Raw genomic sequence first — 20,925 nt, 5'->3', positions numbered from 1 at the left:
CAATTCTTTGTATTTGGGTGGGATAAAATGCTGAATACATTTTTTTTTCTTTCCATTGATTTGAATTAAGGTATACTCACGGTGCCTTTGCTGACGAAATCAATATGTATTCTTTTACCACTAAATAAAATCATCTTGATTACTATAGCATTTCTTGGCTACTGTTATGTACATGTTTGTGATCAAATTTAAGAAATGTTATTTTTTTTAATTGCCGTTAAATTAGACCTAACGTTTCCACCATCCTTTTATCGGTTTAATGGTTATCATTCTATGGACATAGTCATTTTGAAAATGAATAAAGAGTTATTCGAAACGTTCAAAATAGTACCCACTTCTGTATGGGCTTTGACACACAATGTTGTTACCCTTACCTTCCTCGCAGCCGCTTCTTTCCCGATGCTCCAGTTAGCCGGACCAGGCGCCGCCCAAAGTGCACAGCTCACAGCCTTCAGTCTGCCGTCGACCAGCGCCAGCGCCCCTGGCGGATCGGCGGCTGCTGCTGCTAGCTACGCTCTGCTCAACGGCCAAACCAGCCAGGTCGGTGTTTTTAGATCATTTTGATGTACTTTTTGACGTTTAACTGTACCAAGCTCGTTCGTTTGTGTATGTGTGTGCGTTTAGACTATAGCGGCTTGTCGACGTTGTTTTGTCCATACTGACCCTACTAACCGACCGCTTTTTTGACTATACGTTGCTTTGTATGTGATACGTTACCTAATCAGTATGGCGATACCGGGAGATGTCAATAAGCAACGAGTTTAAGTTCGATAAAAATCGAAATTTTGAAGTGAATTGAACAAAGTGGTTCGCGACTACTTTAAAAAAATTAAAAACTAATAATCTTATTTGCCTATTTGAATACCCTCATTTGACTTCCACGACTTATATTATATAAGCTTAATATGTAATAAGAATATCAAAGCCCATACAGAAGTAGGTATCATTTTCAAGGTTTCGAATAACTCTTTATTCATTTTCAACATTGTAAGAAGGCACAGATATTACGTCTCACTACCACCTCCAACCATTATGCTCCGAAGCCTAATATGTTTACCAGTTACCTTAAAATTTTACACATTTTTGTGTGAATTTGTTCGGCAATACGACAACTCAACCAGCCACAGCATCGATCTAATACGATGCGGCATCTCCCGGTATAGCGCACTGTGATTTCCTTTCGCTTGCCACAAACCCTGTAACCTTGACTAACCGGCCTCGTGTTCCCCTTACTCACCGCTTGCTTTACGCCAACCCGCCTATACCTTGGGACGTTCGCGACAACAGCTCAGCGCCGAATACGCCACGGCGAAAGCCCAAATGTCCAATCAACAGCAACAGCATCAGAGTCAACAGCAGCAGCAGTCCGCGGGTGGCGCTACCAGCATGACAGTGTGCCGTGACTACCAGTCGGGAAAGTGCGTGCGGCCCTACTGCCGTTTTGTTCACGTTCGGGAAGGTATAGCGAGCCCGGGAAGAAGTGCTGAAATAGCGCAGCAGCAATTATCGGCGGCTGTAACCTACAACGGCAGCATGTGCCCCCCGCGTTGCACGCAATCTCTGGTTTACGTGGTGTTTTGTGGGCTGACATCGGCTGCACGAATTAATTACTTTTTTGCACCGTTTTTCTTTCTTTCGCGCGCGTGTCTATAAACCCATGGGTCGTCCACGAATCGCATTAATTCTGTCCTAGTCGACTAGAGGGTTAGAGTTTCAAATGACCTCAATAACAACGCGTTTGAGAACGACAGAAAAATAATGACATTATTAATGCGGATGTAGTTTTACTATGTTCTTTTAATGGGTCTTGTTTGTCAGTGTCCTAAAACTCCCAATGTTTTTTTTTGTCCGGTGCCTTAGTTGGGCATATTACTTTTTAATCCCAAATTCTTCGGCGATTGTGCCAAATGTTGCTGTTACCATTCCTAATTGTTTTAAATAATTACATTTTGTGAGTCGTGCGACTCCAGTACCTTGTGCGCTAATGTAATTAAGCATGAAATTGATGACAAAATGGCCGCACTTTATATCAGATGCTGCGAGCTTTTAATTTCGCTCGCAAATTAAAAACGCGCGTTTTATTACAAAAACAGTAACGGATTACAACCTCTGAAGTCCACATACGGCAATTTCGAACAACAAGACCGGTTTGACGAACGAGGATTTCTCTATAGCTTAAACAGATCTGTATCACAACTTTTACCTAAAATTTGGTCTAAGTCTCCAAATTTTTCCAAGTAGTACTCGTACGTGCACAATTTTTAAATTTCACTTTTTTTTTATTTCTTTGTGCTTCCCACATAACCTTGAAACAGCATCTCATTCAACAATTTTTGCCTCAGCCGAACCTGACTCTGACCGCTATGCATATTATCCTATCTACAGTTCCAGTGGATTCTCGCACACACATTAAGTTTTTGCAGGAAATATGCTGGTATACCACTACAAAATATGCTGGTATGCCACTACAAAATATGCTGGTATACCACTACACCTGAACGGCCTTTTCTATATGTTCGTTTTCACTCTGTTTGAAAATTAATCCTTGTAATTTGTTTGCGACCGTAATTCGCCGGGCAACGAGTTGCGCAATTATTTTTTTGTTTTATTTCCATTTAATATCATCAATTTTATATCGGCTACTCGTATTATACCCACTCGAAGCGTTTACATTTAGATTTTTTCGCTGAAATAACCGTTACACATCAGTGGTAATACCTTCATAGTTTTCCATTTTTTTCAAAATTGATGTTACTACAAAACTGCTGTCTGGTAAAGAAAATCTACCTATACAAAAGTCATCTGAGTTCAACCTTACAAATTTGCACAATATTTACGTTTTGGAAAATAATTAACCTGATAGAATCCTTTTGTTATTCCATAATCAAAAAACTTACAAAAAAAGAATCAATCTCCTTCCCATTCAAATCTAACTGTAGTATTTTAAGATTTGTAAACGGCCGTATTTGACGAATTTTAAGGGTAATCAACGTGGCACTATATAAAGACAAACTGTATGGATCCATGACAAGCTTTCGCACAACCGTGCTTCATCAGGTCAAAGTAGAAGTAGAAATATAGTTTAACTAATAGTAGCAAAACGGCACACATCTCCTTGCATCCATTTTATGTGGGTTTTCTTCGCGGATAACACCGGCCGCATTCGTAATTTTATTGACCTACAACCTTTCGACTCGACTAATCTGTAAAGTGGAAAGCAGGCCGCTAAGCCACTGCTGCATTGTGTTGTTGTAATTTCAACTCCTTTAATTCACTTTTGCGCCAGTTCAGTTTTGTTTCAGCAATCAAAAATAAGCTTATCCCAAATGTTTCCCTTTTCAAGCTAACAATAAGTTTTCTTCCTTTGCAGATTATGTTGAAATAAAAGACGATAAAGTGACCGTTTGCCGCAACGCACTCCAAGGTAAGATGGGCGCCATTTTATGTATATTTGTTCAACGTTAAGTGAGCATTTTTTCCGTATTTCTTAGTGTTTGTGATCCAGTCACAAGCTTTTAACCTAAATATTACATTATGTATTACTTTGTAAAGCACTACGAAACTGTTAGGGCGTCACTTCTTTTGAGATAAAACACAGAAAACGTCTTCGCGCACCAGGTTAAGGAATTCTAAATCTCACACATTTTCACTGCTTAGATTTTTGTTAGCGTATTCTGTTGTTTTAAAATTATGGTCTGTGATCGATGTAGATATATAGGTATCTCAAAAATGGTAAACGAACAAAATCCGCCATTTACCTAAGGAGGTATAGTTCAAATAAAACACCGTGAAATTGGGCAACAAATGTAATTAGTGTCTTATCATGGAAGCAAATTGCAACTCCATATACAAGGCTGCAATAGGCCAATAGCACGTCGTAAATTTACGCTTTTTGGGTAATTTTCCATCGCTAAAAGCTTAAAAGCTTTCCCCTTCTTTTTTTACCCTGTTGTCGTAATGCTTCAATAGCTCCAATTGAGTACTTTTTGGCCGCGGCAGAAACAGTTTGCCGATCACTGTCGTTCGGCTTTCGGAATTAAAATAAAACACTAAGTATGGCAAATCTTTACACGACTGCCACCGTTTGACCTGCAAGCCCGGAATAACCAATGTTTCTCCATTATTCATCAGGGCGTTGCACCCGACACCAGTGCAAGTTCTACCACCTTCCCTCTAACCCAACAAGCCCCGCGGAGGGCCGGTCAATTATGGACGGTCACCCTTTAGCCGCTTTCGCAACCGTAGATGCCCCCGCTGGTCAATCGGTCAGCGCATTGGGTCACCCCAGCCTTATGGGTGTCCTTTCCGGCGGGATTCTCCCTACTCTGCCCCACGGTTACCCCAACGGGCTCGCCGACCCATCCGGGGTATGACCTACTTCAGTTCAGCAAAGTTCCATTGCTCTTCGATCGCGTTCTATTTAAAGCGAAGCCTTTTTACCGCGACTAGCCGTCGCTGTTTTTATCCCTGTGTGCTCTTTTTTGTCAACCCCCGGATTTTTTTTTTCGTTTGTCAACCCACCCCCCTGTTCCCATATTCGCGTACCACTTTTCGCTCTTTGTGTTCCGATTTCGCCGTTTGGTTCTCCTTTTGTGCCTGTTCTCCGTGTACTGTGTGTATATACATATATATCGTGTTTTTTTTCATTCTCGCCAACGAAATCGGGTTCCTTGTTTCGCTTCAGAAGCGAGACAGTATTGTCTTTATTGTTTTTTCACCACAGACTAAAAACCGAACACATTATCGATCGGACGGCTAAATAAGCGCCATAGTTTACTTTATCTCAAGTTGCCGAGACCCTTATTTGGTGTGTAAACCGTAGCAGGCAGCGTGTATCCTTTCGGCCAAAAGTTGCAACAGCACTCCTGGTTTATCGGCGCCTAGCTCCGGGCTATGGCCTTGGATTAACGCCACCGCAAGAAATCATGACCTTTTCAGGCGGCCACGTCTGCAGCACTTTGTGTACAGGCAAAGCGCTTTACCTATCGACCGCACGGCTAAGCGGCAGCACGGCAACTTACTTCGCCCTCACATTTTGGAGCATAATGGTTGGAGGTTGTAGTAAACGTAAAAATAATATCAAAGCCCATACAGAAGTAGGTAGCATTTTAACGTTTCGAATAACTCTTCATTAATTTTCCACTATGTTTTATTCATTTTCAATTTGGTTGTACACTCATTTTCAACTATGTACTTCTGTATGGGCTTTGATACGGCTCTCACATTTTGCTTTCTCGTCGTACAAGAAACGACCGACCCGTATTATAGATACTTACATGTTCCTGGTCTCGTGTTTTTATCGCCTTGCGTTTTTACCCCTGCACCTGTTCGTTCCCCGACGTCTCGATTTTACTTTGTACTGTGACAAGTGGACGCCGTTGTTTTCATTTTAGCGAAATCTTTCTTCCCAGCTTTTGTCAGTTTTCTGATGGCGACGCTAACATATTTCCAAATGGCGCGTTTTTAACACACGGAAAAAGCTTCTCGTGTTGAAGTTTTATAAGTTCGACATCCTTAATATTAAACAACACACACACTGCGAAACAATAGCACCGCTGTTTTTAACTCGGCGAGTTCGACTCATCCCCACGCGCACATTTCGCATCCTTTTACAGCGTTTTACCCACGTTTTCACCTTTCTTCGCCACACCAACTTTGTTTTGTTTTTTGTTGTCATACCGCTGATAAATCTTTCTCGCGACGCGAAAATCACTTGGTCGCATTCACAAGTCGGCAATCGTCTGACGTTATTTCGTTTTTCGCCAGTGTTATTTTGGCCACCCCCAGCTGTGCCCAAGGCACCAGCATCGAATGCGGCAATTCGCGCGAAATCCTATTTATTTCGCTTGATTCCAGTGTGGACCCCTAACCGATCACTTGTTCTTCGCTCTATTGTGTTTCCTTGTGTTCGCGCGCTAACCGATTAAATGTGCAAACGCTAACCAACCAATGGCGCCACGTAGCGGCCTCGCGTTTCGACACGCTTCTCCGCAAGACGGCGCCGTGCAGCCGCCAAACCTTCGATGGCGTTCTAAACGCCTAAACAAGCGTCCAGATAATGATATGGCGCAACGTTGCAGCTTTGATTTCCATAAGTTACGGCTTTAGTCACCCACGAAATGCAAAGGGCTGGTCCTGATAAGTACAAACCAGAACTGCAAATTTGCGAGCACGCCGCAGTGAACAGCCTTCAAAGCGACTTAGGTAATTTGCTTCGCCGCGTGATACCTAGTATCTTTGGACTCCACAGCTGCTCATTACCCTCTTCCTTTGTGCCTTAACTTAACAAAGTTCTGAACGCATTAGTGGCGCAAACTCATTCGGCCCGCGAATCGGCGCCAATTCCCCGGTTAGGCCAAATGGCCACCGTCAAGCGCCCAGACAATTTATCCTGTACATACATATCCTTTGTAGATTTCGGTGTTGTTTTGTTCTAACCCTAACCCCCCGTTTTTCGTTCTTGAGTAACCACGCGCGTAAATATTTAACTCCTGCGTAAAACTAATAGTTAATTAACGAGCCAGGCCTGTGTTAAGTATCGCATCACTAAGGTTTGCTGCATTTGCTAAAAAGAGCCGCGGCCATTTCCTAATCTCCAACTCAAATTCTTTCCCCTTAATCTTAATCTGAACCCTTAACCCAAAGCCATCCGCGCAAATCACCAATACATCTCGTTCGAATGCCAATCTGCTTTCAGCTCCCGCCGCCTCAGCGACTACAGCAGTCCCCTATTTACTTTTCTTTTTACACACCCAAGGCAGCAGCCATTAACGTTTTCTTTCAACGCCTATTTATAAAGCCCGCTTCGAAATCACGGCCCAGTCGTGGAGCACTTGATTTGCGTAGTTGCGACCCCCCCTTTTCTCCCCCTACACACACTTCCCAACCCCCTGACCCCTGAGGCAGACCCCACTCCTAGAACCCAGCTTTGCTCCCGCTACCTGAAAGGGTCTGAAAGACGACTGTGCCCCCCACCAACCTTCCTTTCCAACGCTAACCCCAGTTCTCTTTTTCTCTCGCGCACCGAATCGTGTTTATTTCTCTCCGCGTCTTATAGCTTGTAGAATCTCTTTATCCAGTATAGGAGTAACATCAGAGTCGGGGTGAACGCCCGTCGTCCAACGGCCAGCGTTCCAACCCTCGCACATTACCGCGCACTAACCAACATTTGTTGTGCGGTCGGTAGTAGCGAGTCTCTTTCGTTCCAAGTTCCTTTCAGTGCGACTTTAGACGACGGCACCTTTGTAAAAGCACCACGTCGTCCCGTTTTCGTTTTCTTATGTTCTGCACCCCCAAGCAGGGGTGTGGTGGTATAACTATTCGCCGCAATCTGGTACGTGTGCATAAATCAACGCGCTGAAAAATGTAAAACGTTGCCCAAAGTCATTTTTGTGAGCTCTTTTATCGTAAAATAGCAAAAAATATTTTAAAAACTGCCCACCACTGTTGCAAATGGTTATTCCACCAAACCCCGTTTCGGTAATGTTTGAAAATCTGATACATTGTTTTGTTGAAAGTTACTGGTGTGTTGCGCGATGCGCTACTATAAGCGCGTATTATTTGAAAATAATTGTTAAAAAAAATATGTGCGACCATTTTTTTGGAGAAAAAAAATTATTGTTAATTATTTTAAGTTTACTTTGTTTGTCATGCACAGTTCACCCCTCGGCGTTGAACGATTCCTTCTGTTTCGTTTTGACTCGACAGCTAAATATACATGACACGATCGTATTTTTCGCACGAGTTCGTGAGTTGCGTTTTGGTGCAACTTGAACCAATAGCCCCGGCGTGAACCTGCAATATATTTACCCAAGAATAACACTCTGTATATCGGAAACTTCTTGTTCGTTTCGCGTATCTATACTTGTACCGATGATACTGTTACCATCACATTTCAATATACAATTAACAAAAAAACACATGTGGTGCTGTCTCGGTCGCACAGCAGAAGGAAAGGACATCAGTGTTTAATTGTCAGATTTTGTGGCAGGTAGAAAAAGCAGTAATTAGAGTTAGATAGAGTTCCATCAAGGGACTTTCTTGATATTTACACCAATATTCCACTGTCGAAGTATATCGTTACGTTTTAGAGTTTTACAACGTTTGTAAAACGAATACCTTAATTAGCAAAAGGGATTAGCCTACCGGTAAATGTATTTTGGTGTAATTCCGAGTGATTGAATTGAAAAACCACAGATTTAATGTATATAAACCAACTGCGAAAGCGATTTACCAGGTTTTTCGCACAGAATTGTAAAATGGAGGAGACTATTTTTGCTTACGATACATTGGCAATAATACAGCAGGTCAGCAAAAGGAAGTTAAATATTTCTGAAATAAATATTTGCTTAACAAATCACAACTACTTGTTTCATCACTATTGCAAGTGTAAAATTGCGTATTTTACACTGGAATCTGAACAACGTCTGAAAGCAAATGGAAAAAAAAGAAACTTTTTTCGCGCAAAATGCACAGTTTGTTTTTCTTTGAAAATTAAAGTTCTTTTTGGTGTTTACCAATCCCTCAAATCCGCCCAGGAAAGGGCTGTTATGATGAGCTCAGGTGCTGATTTGCATCGAAGCTTCTAGACCGGCGGCTGCTAAGCTGTAAACAGCCAGCACGTGGACTTGATAGACTCGGTCGGGGCGAAGATCACGCAGCTGCCAATGCGGTGTAACCTGTACAAGTCACAGACGTTAGAGCGTCGCGCATTTTCGCTGACTTGTATTGTTTGCTTTTGGTCAATCAATCATGCCACAGTTTTATTGCTGTGCATGTAAACTGTTGTAATATAGGCTGTAAGCGATTTAGAACCTGCCTTATTGTTTAGATAGCTTAAATGTTAAAGACACTTTGAAAACCGTCTTATGCATATGCGGAAAACAAGCGACCGTTAGTTTTTAGAACTAAAATAAAACCAAAGTGTTTACCTTGAAAAAAAAGTAGTGGTATCCCATTTTTGTGTAACAATATTTACAAATTAGAAATATATTACAAAAACCCAATTAAACGAAAATTGTTGTCAAATTAATTAGCTTTTTTTTTAATTTGGTATTGGGCATGCATACGTCGGACTCGGGACTCGAGTAGTTTTACGTGGTCTTACACAAGTCCTGAGTCCCGAGTCCGACTTCAGAAAAACAAACCAACTCCGAGTACGCAGCGCTAATATCAATAACAACATTGAATACAAATATTCCAATAGATTGTTTCTATTAGGAACACCTCTCATTACCTTCAGAGGGATGGCCGACCAGGTGTAATTTAAGCCGCGCTGTTGGCGAGCGTCCGAGTACATGAAGTAGCCCACAAGGCGAAAGTCGGACCAGGTGTTGGGAAACCTCGGCGCCCTCCAATTGACCACGACTGAGCGGGTTCCGGGCAGTTTTGTGGCGGTCAACTTGCGCGGTCTGCTCGGGACTGTTCCTTTGGTTTTTGCAAAAGACATAAAAGTTGTTGTAGTTTTACGCCTCGCCAAACATGCCGAGTTGGACAACTAGTTTTAGTTTTCTGATTCGAAAAATTAGATCAAAATGCGACTAATCCTAATTCTAATCTAATTTGTGAATTGCTTATGTGCTCTAATTCTAGTTCTAATCTAATTCGGATTTCACCAAAAATTCCACTTTGTCCAACGGCATTTTTTAGTGTCTCTGTCGAAATAAAGCATTTAAATTTTGGTCGGAACGTGGTGATTTTCACACCATTCATTATTATAATTTAATAAATCCAACTCTTGATATACAGTATGCGTTTGAAGCGTCAAATTATTTGCAATAGCTTTACGGCCCTTATTTGTCGGCAGGAGCCAATAAAATATGTGCGTAAAGTGCAATACCAACCGAAGGAACAAGAATCGTTCGACGTCCGAAGAAGATTGGGCTCCATGACGCCGCAGGGCGGAGTGAAAAAGGCGGTTATGGCCGTGTTTGACCACTGGTGGCGCATCGAGCCGTAAAGCGCCTGGACAGACACGATGTAGTGACAGGCCATTTGGAGATTGTCCAAAAGCATTCCGAGCCGCTACACAAAGTAGAATGGGTTGAACAAGTTGGTGCATGAGCCTATAAGCTATAGCGCTATTTGCTGCTATTTGGTATAGAACTGTGGTTCTTAAACTTTTTCCTTGCTGCATCCTTTTCAAATCACCAACCAATTCTCGCACCCCCTCTAGAATTGCTTAAATAACAAAACCATTGTAATTTTATTTTTATACAAGTATAACTGATAACACTATAACACAATACCAAAATGTGAGTCAGTTTAAATTTAACTGATCAAAGAAATAAATTACAGTAGTTTTCTTTTGTGTCTGATTCAGCATCCCAACACTCCCTGGGAACAGTTCTCACACCCCTGGTTAAGAAACCCTGGTATTGAACGTTGGATAAATAAGAAATTATAACTGAGCTTTAGTGTTCAGAGGCGTTAAAAAGCCCTGTTTAAACGTGCAACCTGCATTAAGCAAACCCGCGCACGTTGCAAGCTTGACTTCCCTTGTTCAAGCTGAAACATGGAGGCTAAACTTTGCCAAACATAAATAGTGCCGTATAGTAGGTCGATTTTGTTTATCACGCTTTCAGTGATAGCTTTGTTTTGGTTCGTATTTTCTTAATCAGGGTACATCTTTTTGCAAAATAGATTCATAAATTTTCTGTGTTTTTTGTTTGTGGGCCTAACAAAAGCAAGGTCCTCTATAATTTACGATTTTACTTTACATACACGAATTACTTAAGTTCTAAACAAACGTATGTTTTAATTTCCTAAATTTTCAAATAGCTAATTTCTTTCTACTCCAACGTATTCTGTCCCTGTATATTAGGGGTTCCCAACCTGGGGGCCATGGGCTTTTTTAAGGGGGACATGAAACAAATTAAAATATAATATTTTTTTAATTCATCATCTTTAAGTTTTTATTTCTCCAACTACCGGTTACTGTATAAATTATAATTTTAGGGGGTAATAAAAAAAATAAAAAATAGGGGGGCCATTGATTTCTTAAAATCTTCAAAGGGGCCTCAGTGTAAAAAAGGGTTGGAACCCCTGCTGTAGACCCTAATTAAGTTTTTACTGTTTCGAAAGCACAACAACATATTTGTTATATTTAGTCGACACAATCCTGATATAAACCCCTTGCCATTTTATCGCCAGACATCTCATTTCCTGTTTACCGCTGTTTCTCGTTGCGAAATCCACAACCCCGAAATATCGATACAATTTTAAACCGTCTATTACGTCTTATCTAATCGCGCGTTCACATCACACGATGTGGCGGCCAGGAAAAAGAGGGAAATTTTCCCTTTAAGCAGATACAAAACCGCTTTGGTATTTTGGATTAACTGAGTTTGCCAATTGCATCATGAGGACACATCGTTACTTTTGATCCATACCTGACATTTACGCTTTGAATCTCGAATATCGTGGCAAAACCACAGCAACTGCTATGGACAAGTACCAGCAAATATTGTTGTTCAAAAAACAGTAAGTTAATATTAGAGGTAATTCAACTTTTAACACTACAGCAAAGTTTTTGTTTTCATCAAAATTTTCTGAAAAATTGAATTTCGAAAAACCTTCGAATGTTTCAATTTCATCTTCTTAGATTATCTTAACCATATAATGACGTCATTCGCTTTGGATCGCGTTACTTTTTATCTAAAATATCTGGTATCCGAATCGCAATTAAATGTCAAGTATCTCACATCGCTAACAGCAAAGAATGTGTTGACGATCCTATGGTCCTTTATTGCATAAACATCCCTAGTTTTATCATGAATTGGAAAGCCAAAAAGGTCGAGTAAACTGACTTCATCTTGATTAAGACGTTTCGATACGAGCTTGTATCATCGTTAGTTAAAAATTACCGAAATATGATACAAGCTTGTTTCAAAACGACTTAATCGAGATGATATTGACCTACTTGAACTTTTTGGTTTTGCAATTCATTTTTAAACTACATAGATCCGTGCATAGTGTACCCAAGCCCTAGTTTTGTCATTATACAAAGTTGTGGTGTGCTTTCTGGTAACTCACATTGGTAATTTCGCGGTCCGTCGTAGACTGAAGTGCGTTATCAAGACAGAATTGACTTCTCCATTCGACCATGAAGCGAACAACGCTTTCCGGCGCCTCTGTAAACAAATTTTAAACGGAATATTTATTGTTAAAAATTGAAATTGACTGTTCTAATCTAGTGAAGAAGTGCTAAACCATTTGTCTTAAAAATTTACAAAATAAATAATGATAAATAAAACTTTTGTTTTAATTATTGGCAGTGTTGCCAACAAGTCAATTAAAATAATTACTAAAGTCCCAGTCAAGTAATCTTTCTGAATATAGCATGTCATGTCTCAATCAAGTCATAATTAGGACAAGTCAATTCTTTGTCAAAAAAGTTGAACGCAATTTTATGAAAGTAGTATACTCTTACGATTACGAGCAATAAGTCAACCAATGTAAAGTTGCCCAAAATAATTAAGCCAAGTCAAGTCTTTTGTCCAAAAGACTTACTCAAGTTAAGTGATTTTGCCCACAAGACTTAAGTCAGGTCAAAACATTTAAAAACAGTGAATTAAGTGCAAGTCACCGACTTAAGTTGTTACAACACTGCATATTAGTGTTAAAAAGATAATACAAATTTGCATTTTTAATCAATACAAACTTAGGCACACGTAGGTTGGAACAATTTGCTTCGACATGTTCCAGGATCAAGTTGGCTACACTTATCGGTGAATTTAAAATAATCATCAAAAAGTATTGAGGTAAGACAATTGGGTTTATCAGCCGTTACCTTTAGAGACTATGGCAGTAAAGTTCTATTTTAATCTGATAGAATCATTAAACATTTTAATACATCAACCTTATGTATGGATGTCCGATACTTGACATTCCGATACCGATAACCGATATTTGCCAGGAAAAATATCGCGATCCGATCTGATAACAAGTGACGTCATTGCTATCCTCACAAAAGCAAAAAAGATAAAAGTAAAACGCCCAAAGTATTTCCTGTAGACTAAAATGCCAAAATTTGCTTCAGCTTTAATATGTTTAGCTACTTTCAGTTGTAACCTAATACTTAATAATTCACTTTTTAAAGTATAAATCGCCGCATTATATTGCAAATCATGGCTAAAATTCCGATATTAATTTGCTGTCGGATCGGCACCGATTTCGCCCTAGTATCGGACAAGTACCGATTCCACCACTTGGCATCGGGTATCGACTCCGATCCGATATTATCGGACATCCCTTGTTATAAGTGCGCACTTGGGAGGAAAGTTTTTCAACTGTTTCCGATCAAGTAAGCACACTCACCGGTAAATTGAAATCGCCACGTGATGTTCACTGACACCCGGTTGTTGCTTATGAGGAAGGGTGGCGCAACTTTAAAGCTGCTGATCTGTTGCTTTGGAGTGTCGTGGGGAAATTTCACTTGAAAAAAGAAGGTAAAAACCTCAATGTAAACATCAGTTTTGTGCATTCGTTCCAAATCCTAAAATTCATGCCACAGTGAATGGCAAAACTATTTTTTCATGAAATCCATGTATAAGTGTCTCTAATGACTTTTATTTCTGGGAATTTTAGCCAGGTAAGTCAATTCAAGCCAATATTATTGGCATCGAGCAAAAATGTTAAACCGTTAAAATTAGTGTATTAAATTTCAAGAAACATTTTGCAATGAAAGCACCAAAACATAACAAACTGCAAGCAACTTTATTTTACGCCTTAAATTGGAGAAAAATAAGTCATTATTTTTACAAAATAAGTTCAGATCCATGAAGGTGGGCGAAATCATTATATTTTATACAATTTTGAGCTCTTCTTGCAGGTTTTAGAAGTGTGTGTGGCATAAATTTTGCAACGTTTTGATTAACATCAAACAAAAACAAGTTTCAAATAATTAGCTTCGAAAACATTCACTGACAGAAAATAATTATGTGTTGTTCTAAAAATCTAAAGCAAAGAATCTGTACCAACGTGCTTCTATAGTATACCTTGTATTATCGTCTCTCTACTGAACTGCGTGCTGTTAATCCATCCGCTAGATGTCACCACAGAGACGTTGTAGCTCACGTACATCCGCATTCTTCTCAGCCACAGTGTCCATTGCTTGTTCCGAGTGATTCTGGCCCGTGGTCGCACTTTAACGAACCGACGCCTCGCGCCGTGACGTACCCGATTGCCGGTCACGCTTCGCCGCACCCACGTGACGTGGAATCCTACAATTAGTTGACGTGGAACTGTAGGGCTGTATAGGCCAATACAGTGGTTTTCAACCGGGGTTCAATTTCTAATGCTCAAGGCAACCGAGAGATATTTGAAAATCTGGACCAAGAGTGGACCAAATCCAATTATAACTTCCTATCTTGTGTAGAGTTGACGTGTGTTGTTTCTCGTTTATTGGGACATTCTAGTGAACTAGTGATTTATCCACAAAAAAATCTTGTAGAGGTGCCGCAATCTATTTATTATTTGTGAGGGGTGCCGCAAGCCATAAACAGTTGACAACATTTTTTTTTTTAAGAAAATTGTATTACGGGCCCCCGAAAAACAGATTTAAAAAAAATGAAAAGTTAAAAGTGTATTTCCCTTTCTCTTTCTCGAGTTTGCAGTTAAATAGATGGTGCCCCGCTTAAATCTCTGTTTTTTTTTTGTTTTCAACTGTTTTTGGTTAATTTTATTTCACTCTGATAAAGCCTAACCTACGGAACATTGCGCGATCACCCAATCCGTTTTCAGACCAATTAACGACGAACTTATAACTTAAATACAGACTTTTTAAGTATTAACTTCAATGTGTCGGCAAGACAAAATAACATTGGTAAAAAAATTGTTCAGTTTTAGACACTCGCTAAATTCATAATTCTCATTCTTAATTGAACAAACTACCGGTCAGTCTTATTTAAATAACAACTTTAAAAGGTTAGTAAAAATTTTTGCAGCATATAAATGGCTCCACAAATTTATCGGCCGCCTGTTTTCTGATTTCCTCCTGACTGTTCAAACCTGTGATGGGCAGGTCGCTGTCTGCGTAGTCGACCAGCTTCCATCTGATTTGAATGCTGTACTTGCCGCCTCGTGCGATGCGCAAACTCACTTGTTCCAAGTTGCTTGGTGCCGGAGGCCTGCGAGGGGCTGTGGCAAACCACGATGGAGGTGTTAAATTTATCAGTAAAATAAAAAAGAGGATTTTAAACAGGGAGACGAACCGAATCCGAACCGGCACTTTATGAACCGGTTTTGGGCCAATTTTTCCAGAACCTGAACCGTTTTTGTAAGATTTTAAGGAACCGCAACGGAATATTTTGAAAAAACCTTAAACGAACCCGAACCTGTCAAAAAGAGGTTTATTTCAGCATGACGTTACAACTTGCTTTTTACAGAGTCAAGGCATGCCATGTTCGAAATTTTGTGAAAATTAACCGGAACTTTATGAACCGGTTTTAAATAAAATTCAGTGGAACCGAAGCTGAACCGAAACTTTTAAATTGCTCCGCACCGAAGCCGCAACTGAACCGTATTCCGCAAAATCCTTAAACCCGAACCGAACCTGAACCGAAAAAGTCAAACGGTTCGACTCCATTGATTTTTTTCATAGTTGGTTTACTTCGGCAAACAGAACAATGTTATACTTAAGATTCAAATTAAAATCTGTATCGCTTAATATTTACCCTTCTATTTAAAAAAAATAAATCGATTTGTTTACCGGTGATATTTGCCAAAGCGCTGTATGTGGCATTATTTAATCAACCATTCTAACATTATTTAGTTATAATATACGTGTTAAACTTTGTTAGAAATTCCAGCAACAAAATGTGCTTACAATACTCGGAGTTGATATTTTTTCACGTGGATCTGGATAAATACAGTATAAATTTTAGCTAAAACTTTTACCTCAGTTATTTTTCCCAGCGCAGTTAGCGACCCTTTTATAAATTAACTTAATAAACCTAAATATTTTCTAAGAAAAATTACTGATATTAGTCCTTCATACATAAACAAGAATATTAGATAAAATAAACGTTAAAAACTAAGTGAAAATATATGTTTTTTCAACGTGATTGTTCATAAAAAAATCGTTTGCTTAGCTTACCGATTCCAAATCAAGCAAAATATCTCAGGTCTGACATTTATTTAAACTCACGAGCTGAAAGTCTGAAAGGTTGCTCCAAAAGCGTAAAGCCCTTGGTTCCGTTAACATTGACCGGTGCGACACGAAACCGGTACCAGTAACCACGTCTCAGGTGCACCAATGTCGCTGACATCATCGATGTCTAAATCGCAAAATTAGTTTCGGGTAATTATAAGCGGTCCAAAATAGTTAAAAACTTTGAAAGCGGTGCATGTGCTTTATCATTTTCTTTACGTGTAAAACTTTCAAGTGTAAAATCGGTAAAAAATTACACAATAAATCGTATTTGCGCAAGTTTGTCTCGAATTTTTTGTTTACAAATCTACTGGCATTTTTCTAAATCAAGAAATTTAGAAAGAAAAGAGTAACGGTAAATTTATAATGCTATCGGGAGTTTTCACTATAAAAGTCTAATGTATATGGACTATATATTTTTGGTACTCCATAAATGCTTACAGTTGTAGTCTACCGCTATATAACAAAAAAGTTTTAAGACAGTGTTAGTATTTTATTATAATGTGTTTGCGTGCGGTTTCGCAAAATAATAAAATAAGGTTAATGAGCAGAATATCTTATATATTTATAAATTCGTAACACAACGATTATGTTAGTCAGCATTGTAAGTTCCGATACCTGTGTAATGGTTTGCCATTTTCTAAATCGCTTAGGAATTCCGCGAGAAAGTCGATATTGCTGTTGCACCAAATACATCGTCCACACAGGGTGAAACTGCACAACAACGTTTGTTTATTTAGTACCATAAATTTTGCAACTAAAAATGGTTAAAATTTAACGTTATCAAATTATAACTTCTTTCTACCCTAAAATAAACATGACAAATTTAACCTAAATAGAGTTTTTGAACGACTTACGTTCTTTTCCTGTGTCCAAATTAAGACGGCCGACTGTCCATCGTCGGTCTCTCTGATCGTGACGCTTCTCCTGGGCAACTTGAGAGGCAACCATGCTTGCTTTGAGAGAGGAGGGCGACAAAAACCGCGACAATTAACCACGCAGCACTGAACAGTAAAACACAAATGTTATTTTAACCAGACCATTCGCCATGCTTTTAATGTTTCTAAACTAGGATTTCAGTTGCATACTCGTGCACTATATTGAACGTCAACCTCAGGTTTCCTATCGCGTTACTTGTTTTCGACGTCCAGTTATGACGTATCATTGTGACGTCATACCTTAACATTTTAAACGTTATGGCACAAAAATAATTCATCGCTTCGGTAACTCTCCCTTTACTCCTGCTTATAATACTGGCATGGAAGCTGGAGCGATTGTGAGCTAAGTAGAATCAAAACAAGACTAGAACTTGCTGACTTACGAGTGTTGTGAACAAATCAAGTCTTTTGTGAAATAGCTTAAGTCCAGGTCAAGTTATTTTGAAAAAATAACAAGCAGTCATAATTACAGCAAGTTAATTTCAAGTCAGTTTCGATACCTTACGGTTGCTTCGGCAGTCGTAGTCGGTGCGGCAAGTCGAAGTGCAATTTCTCGCCGATCTCACGTCACTGTGACCGCGCGGTGGGGCTAAAGAGCTGCGTGGAACGAGATTGGTGGGAGTCCTTAAAGTGGAGTTGTAGGCTGTCGGCGCCGGACAGTAGCCCATCTTGGTCCCTGAAATGTCCTCGAAGTATGCGCAGCTGCAAATGCGAAAATGGCTTGAAACGAGATTTATGCAACAATCGCGACTTTTTTACTGCATCATCATTTTGCCGAAAATAGGCAACAGGTTTGTTTTGCACAAATGGGGACACGTAATCGTTGATAGATATGTTTGACAAAATGTAATTATTTTTTAAGTTGTTAATTAAGAAAAACAAAAATGGAATGTTTTAAAAATGTGTATCTGCTAATTATACGACTATAAGGCTGATCTGATACGAAATGACTGGCATGTCTTTTGTTACAACTTGGCCAATTTTTTGTTACATTTTATGAGTGTATTTTTTCTATTAATGACACTTAACGTATAAGCATTAATACTGAGAGTAGGTTTTTCAAGTTATGACCATAATTTTATCACGTGAAAGCTCCAAACTTAATATACCAGACATTCCTACCTGTACATGCAATCTATGTCGCCTTCACAAAATGCCATGCACTGCGGAAGGGTGGCGAAGCGTTGTTCACATGGCCGAATACAAGAGGAACAAGTTTGCGCTTTGGAGAAGGCGCACCATTTTAACGGGTTTATTTCCTCCTAACAAATATAACACACACGTTACTTTGACTCAGCTATAGTTTTCCTATAACCAAGATACATAGCCCATGTTACTAGTTTGCAAACGAACAGAACGCTAAGAAGAATTTGGCTGCCTTTCGTTAGTTTAACACAGGGGTCGGCAACCTGCGGTCCGCGGCCCGCTAAATGTATATCATCCGGCCAGCCACCTCTTTTGTCAACCGGGCAAGAAACCGTTCTCTATATTTTTGCCTATTTTAACCATGCGTAAACGTAAACCCTTTCGCGCCTTGCGTGAATCTTATTTCCACAGCCAGTATGTTGGCGGAAACTATCAACAAAGAAGGTTTCACCAACTTAATAAATCTAAATGCATTGTATTGTGCTGCGCACTAGTCTTTTAAATATGAACATAGTATGTTTTTGTTTAATCTAGCTTGCTAATTAGACCAATTTTCAAATATAAAATCCGCCCTTAAATGAGAGTCATAATAAATGCCTAAATTTACACGTTTTAACAAAAGTATAAGTTAATATTGTGTAAGGCCCACAGAGACCTTTCTGAGTTTAGGTCAGACCCGCCGCCAGGAAAAACTTGCCGACTTCTGTTTTAACATGTCAAAAAAGAAATCACGATGCCATTAGGCCAGAGATACAAAATTAAAACCCGAACAAACTGATGAAAATTAGCCTTTGACCTATAACAGGTTTCCGAGGGCTTAGGTAGTGGAAAACTATATACATAAATAAAACTTTGTTCATTCAGGATCGGGTCTGATGCATAAACATGTATATGGACAAATCAATAAATATGTATAAAACATACTGCAACGCGTGAATAGTTGTAATATGGAACTTCCTTCTATTAAAAGTTAAAATTATCTATGGAAGGATTAAATATACCAAGTCTGGTAAGACTGTTTAGCACAGGTTCCCAAAAATTTTTGGCTCGCGGCACACTAAAAATTCAATATTTCGCTGCACACTTTCAGCAGAACAACAGTAGAGTCATTTTACATTCGTCCTTAACACACGTCAAACTAAATGTAAATGTCCCAATACGATTAATTTGTAATGGGAATTGGTATTTAAGTCTACAATGCCTTTTTGTGAAATTACTAGAAGTTTCGCAGCACACTTGGCAATCTTTCGAGGCACACTAGTGTACCGCGGCACACAGTTCGGGAATCACTGGTTTAGCCTTTCAGTAAACTTGTACTTGCCGAGGCGTTCAACGTCTTTCGGTGTTTGAGAAGCGCCTTTGCGTGATTTTGCAGACACCTATAGGGAAAAATGCAAATTTTAGATCTTACTTTTCTTGATTCGATAAATAGAAACAACGCATTACCGGGAGACGCATCGAGTTCCTTGCAAAATGAGGTGGTCGGAATTCTTCATCGCAACACTGATGGCCACAACAGTCGAAAGTAGGAAGCCCCAAGATAAGAGCATTTTTCGGTTATAACACAAGAGTATATCTAAATCTCAGAAAACAAATTGGAAGTGCAAAACTCAGTTAGAGTGTTGTATCTTACGAATAAAATTTCTAACGTACGTCGGCCACTTTTGTATCACTATCTCAGCATACTACATCAGAACTAGGATCAAGTTATTTCATATTATTATTGAATCGAATATTTCACAAAGGCATGTGTTCCAAAGAAGTTGAAACATTTGACAATTTTGTTCAAGAATTGCAAAGCCAAAAAAATCGGATAGATCGACATAGATTAAGACGTTTCGATACGAACTTGTGTCATCTTCAGTTACGATGACTCAGTGAATGCCCGTCACATTAACTGAAGATGATAGAAGTTCGTATCGAAACGTCTTAATCAAGATGATGTCGATCTACTCGACCTGGTTGGCTCTGCAATTCATTATCAAGCTACATTACAGATCCGTAAATAGTTAAGCCTACTTTGTTTATCTTTTAACAACAATTCTCAACCGTGTCGTAATAATTATTATAACAGCGATTAAATCTAACATCTTTTCCTTTTTCTAAACATGACAAAAACCCATGTTTAGAAGTTCCAAAGACGTTTTTCAACCTCACACTAAAATGTGTTTATAAAAAATATAATATTTTTTAAACCTATTACTTGAATTCTATATTTTTCTAGAAAAAAACGAACTAGGACTCAGAAGTGTAGAATAAAGATAAGTGTGTTTGCTTACACATTAAAAAGTGTTTAGCGACGTGTTGCCCACAAAAGATATAGCGATTTAGTTTTTACGGTATGTCCCAGACTATACTCCTATTATACAAACGTATCGTATGAAATCATACAGCCAGTGTTTTTTTAAGGTGTTTTGGGTTACTGAAACGGTCCCCCAAATTTCTCCAGCGGTTTCCCAAATTTTGGACTTGCAACTTTTTGGTATTTAAATGAAACACTTGCGGTCTCTTTAAAACTACTTAGCGGTCACCCAAACCAAACCTTAAAAAAAACCTGCATTCAGCCATTGAATAACAAGACAATCAGCAACTCAAATCAGACAAAATGTGTATACTAGAAAAAACGACGTTTGTAAGTAGCCTATATTATAAAAGCCGGCGTGTTAAAATCCAATTTTTAGAAATACTTTT

The 20,925-nt window shown here is 39.2% G+C and overlaps 2 protein-coding genes across 2 annotated transcripts in view; one reads left to right on the top strand and one right to left on the bottom strand.

The window, feature by feature from the left end:
- LOC146146816 (uncharacterized) overlaps positions 1-7,904 on the top strand; it is a 72,848-nt gene extending 64,944 nt beyond the window's left edge. The window contains exons 11-14 of the mRNA XM_083387074.1: positions 386-540; positions 1,213-1,459; positions 3,371-3,424; positions 4,132-7,904. Coding sequence (XP_083243200.1) covers positions 386-540; positions 1,213-1,459; positions 3,371-3,424; positions 4,132-4,373 — 698 coding nt within the window. The 3' untranslated portion in view covers positions 4,374-7,904. The remainder of the gene's footprint in view (positions 1-385; positions 541-1,212; positions 1,460-3,370; positions 3,425-4,131) is intronic.
- Positions 7,905-8,558: 654 nt separating this feature from the next.
- LOC146146815 (anosmin-1-like) lies at positions 8,559-19,784 on the bottom strand. Its single transcript, XM_083387073.1, has 14 exons — positions 19,681-19,784; positions 19,556-19,613; positions 18,211-18,350; positions 17,589-17,790; positions 17,008-17,154; positions 16,769-16,864; positions 16,148-16,277; positions 15,010-15,138; positions 13,998-14,222; positions 13,318-13,434; positions 12,034-12,131; positions 9,843-10,023; positions 9,236-9,426; positions 8,559-8,678 (listed from the first exon to the last, which is right to left on the bottom strand). Exons 1-14 carry the CDS (start codon positions 19,782-19,784, stop codon positions 8,559-8,561), a joined length of 1,938 nt encoding a protein of 645 aa, XP_083243199.1.
- Positions 19,785-20,925: the final 1,141 nt, after the last annotated feature.

The sequence above is a fragment of the Ascidiella aspersa genome, chromosome 4 (assembly GCF_963924565.1).
Source record: "Ascidiella aspersa chromosome 4, kaAscAspe10.2, whole genome shotgun sequence".
In the NCBI taxonomy this organism is placed as follows: domain Eukaryota; kingdom Metazoa; phylum Chordata; class Ascidiacea; order Phlebobranchia; family Ascidiidae; genus Ascidiella; species Ascidiella aspersa.
The sequence above is the reverse complement of the archived record's forward strand: the minus strand, read 5'-3'. Positions and strand labels throughout refer to the sequence as shown.

What these genes read in the sequence shown, in the direction of transcription:
- LOC146146815 (XM_083387073.1), bottom strand. Translation starts at nt 19,784, where the DNA reads ATGCTCTTATCTTGGGGCTTCCTACTTTCGACTGTTGTGGCCATCAGT. An exon ending in TTTGGACACAGGAAAAGAAC is followed by an intron (nt 16,865 to 17,007) that starts GTAAGTCGTTCA and finishes GTTGTTGTGCAG; the next exon opens with TTTCACCCTGTGTGGACGAT. An exon ending in CAGCGACCTGCCCATCACAG is followed by an intron (nt 14,223 to 15,009) that starts GTTTGAACAGTC and finishes AACTAATTGTAG; the next exon opens with GATTCCACGTCACGTGGGTG.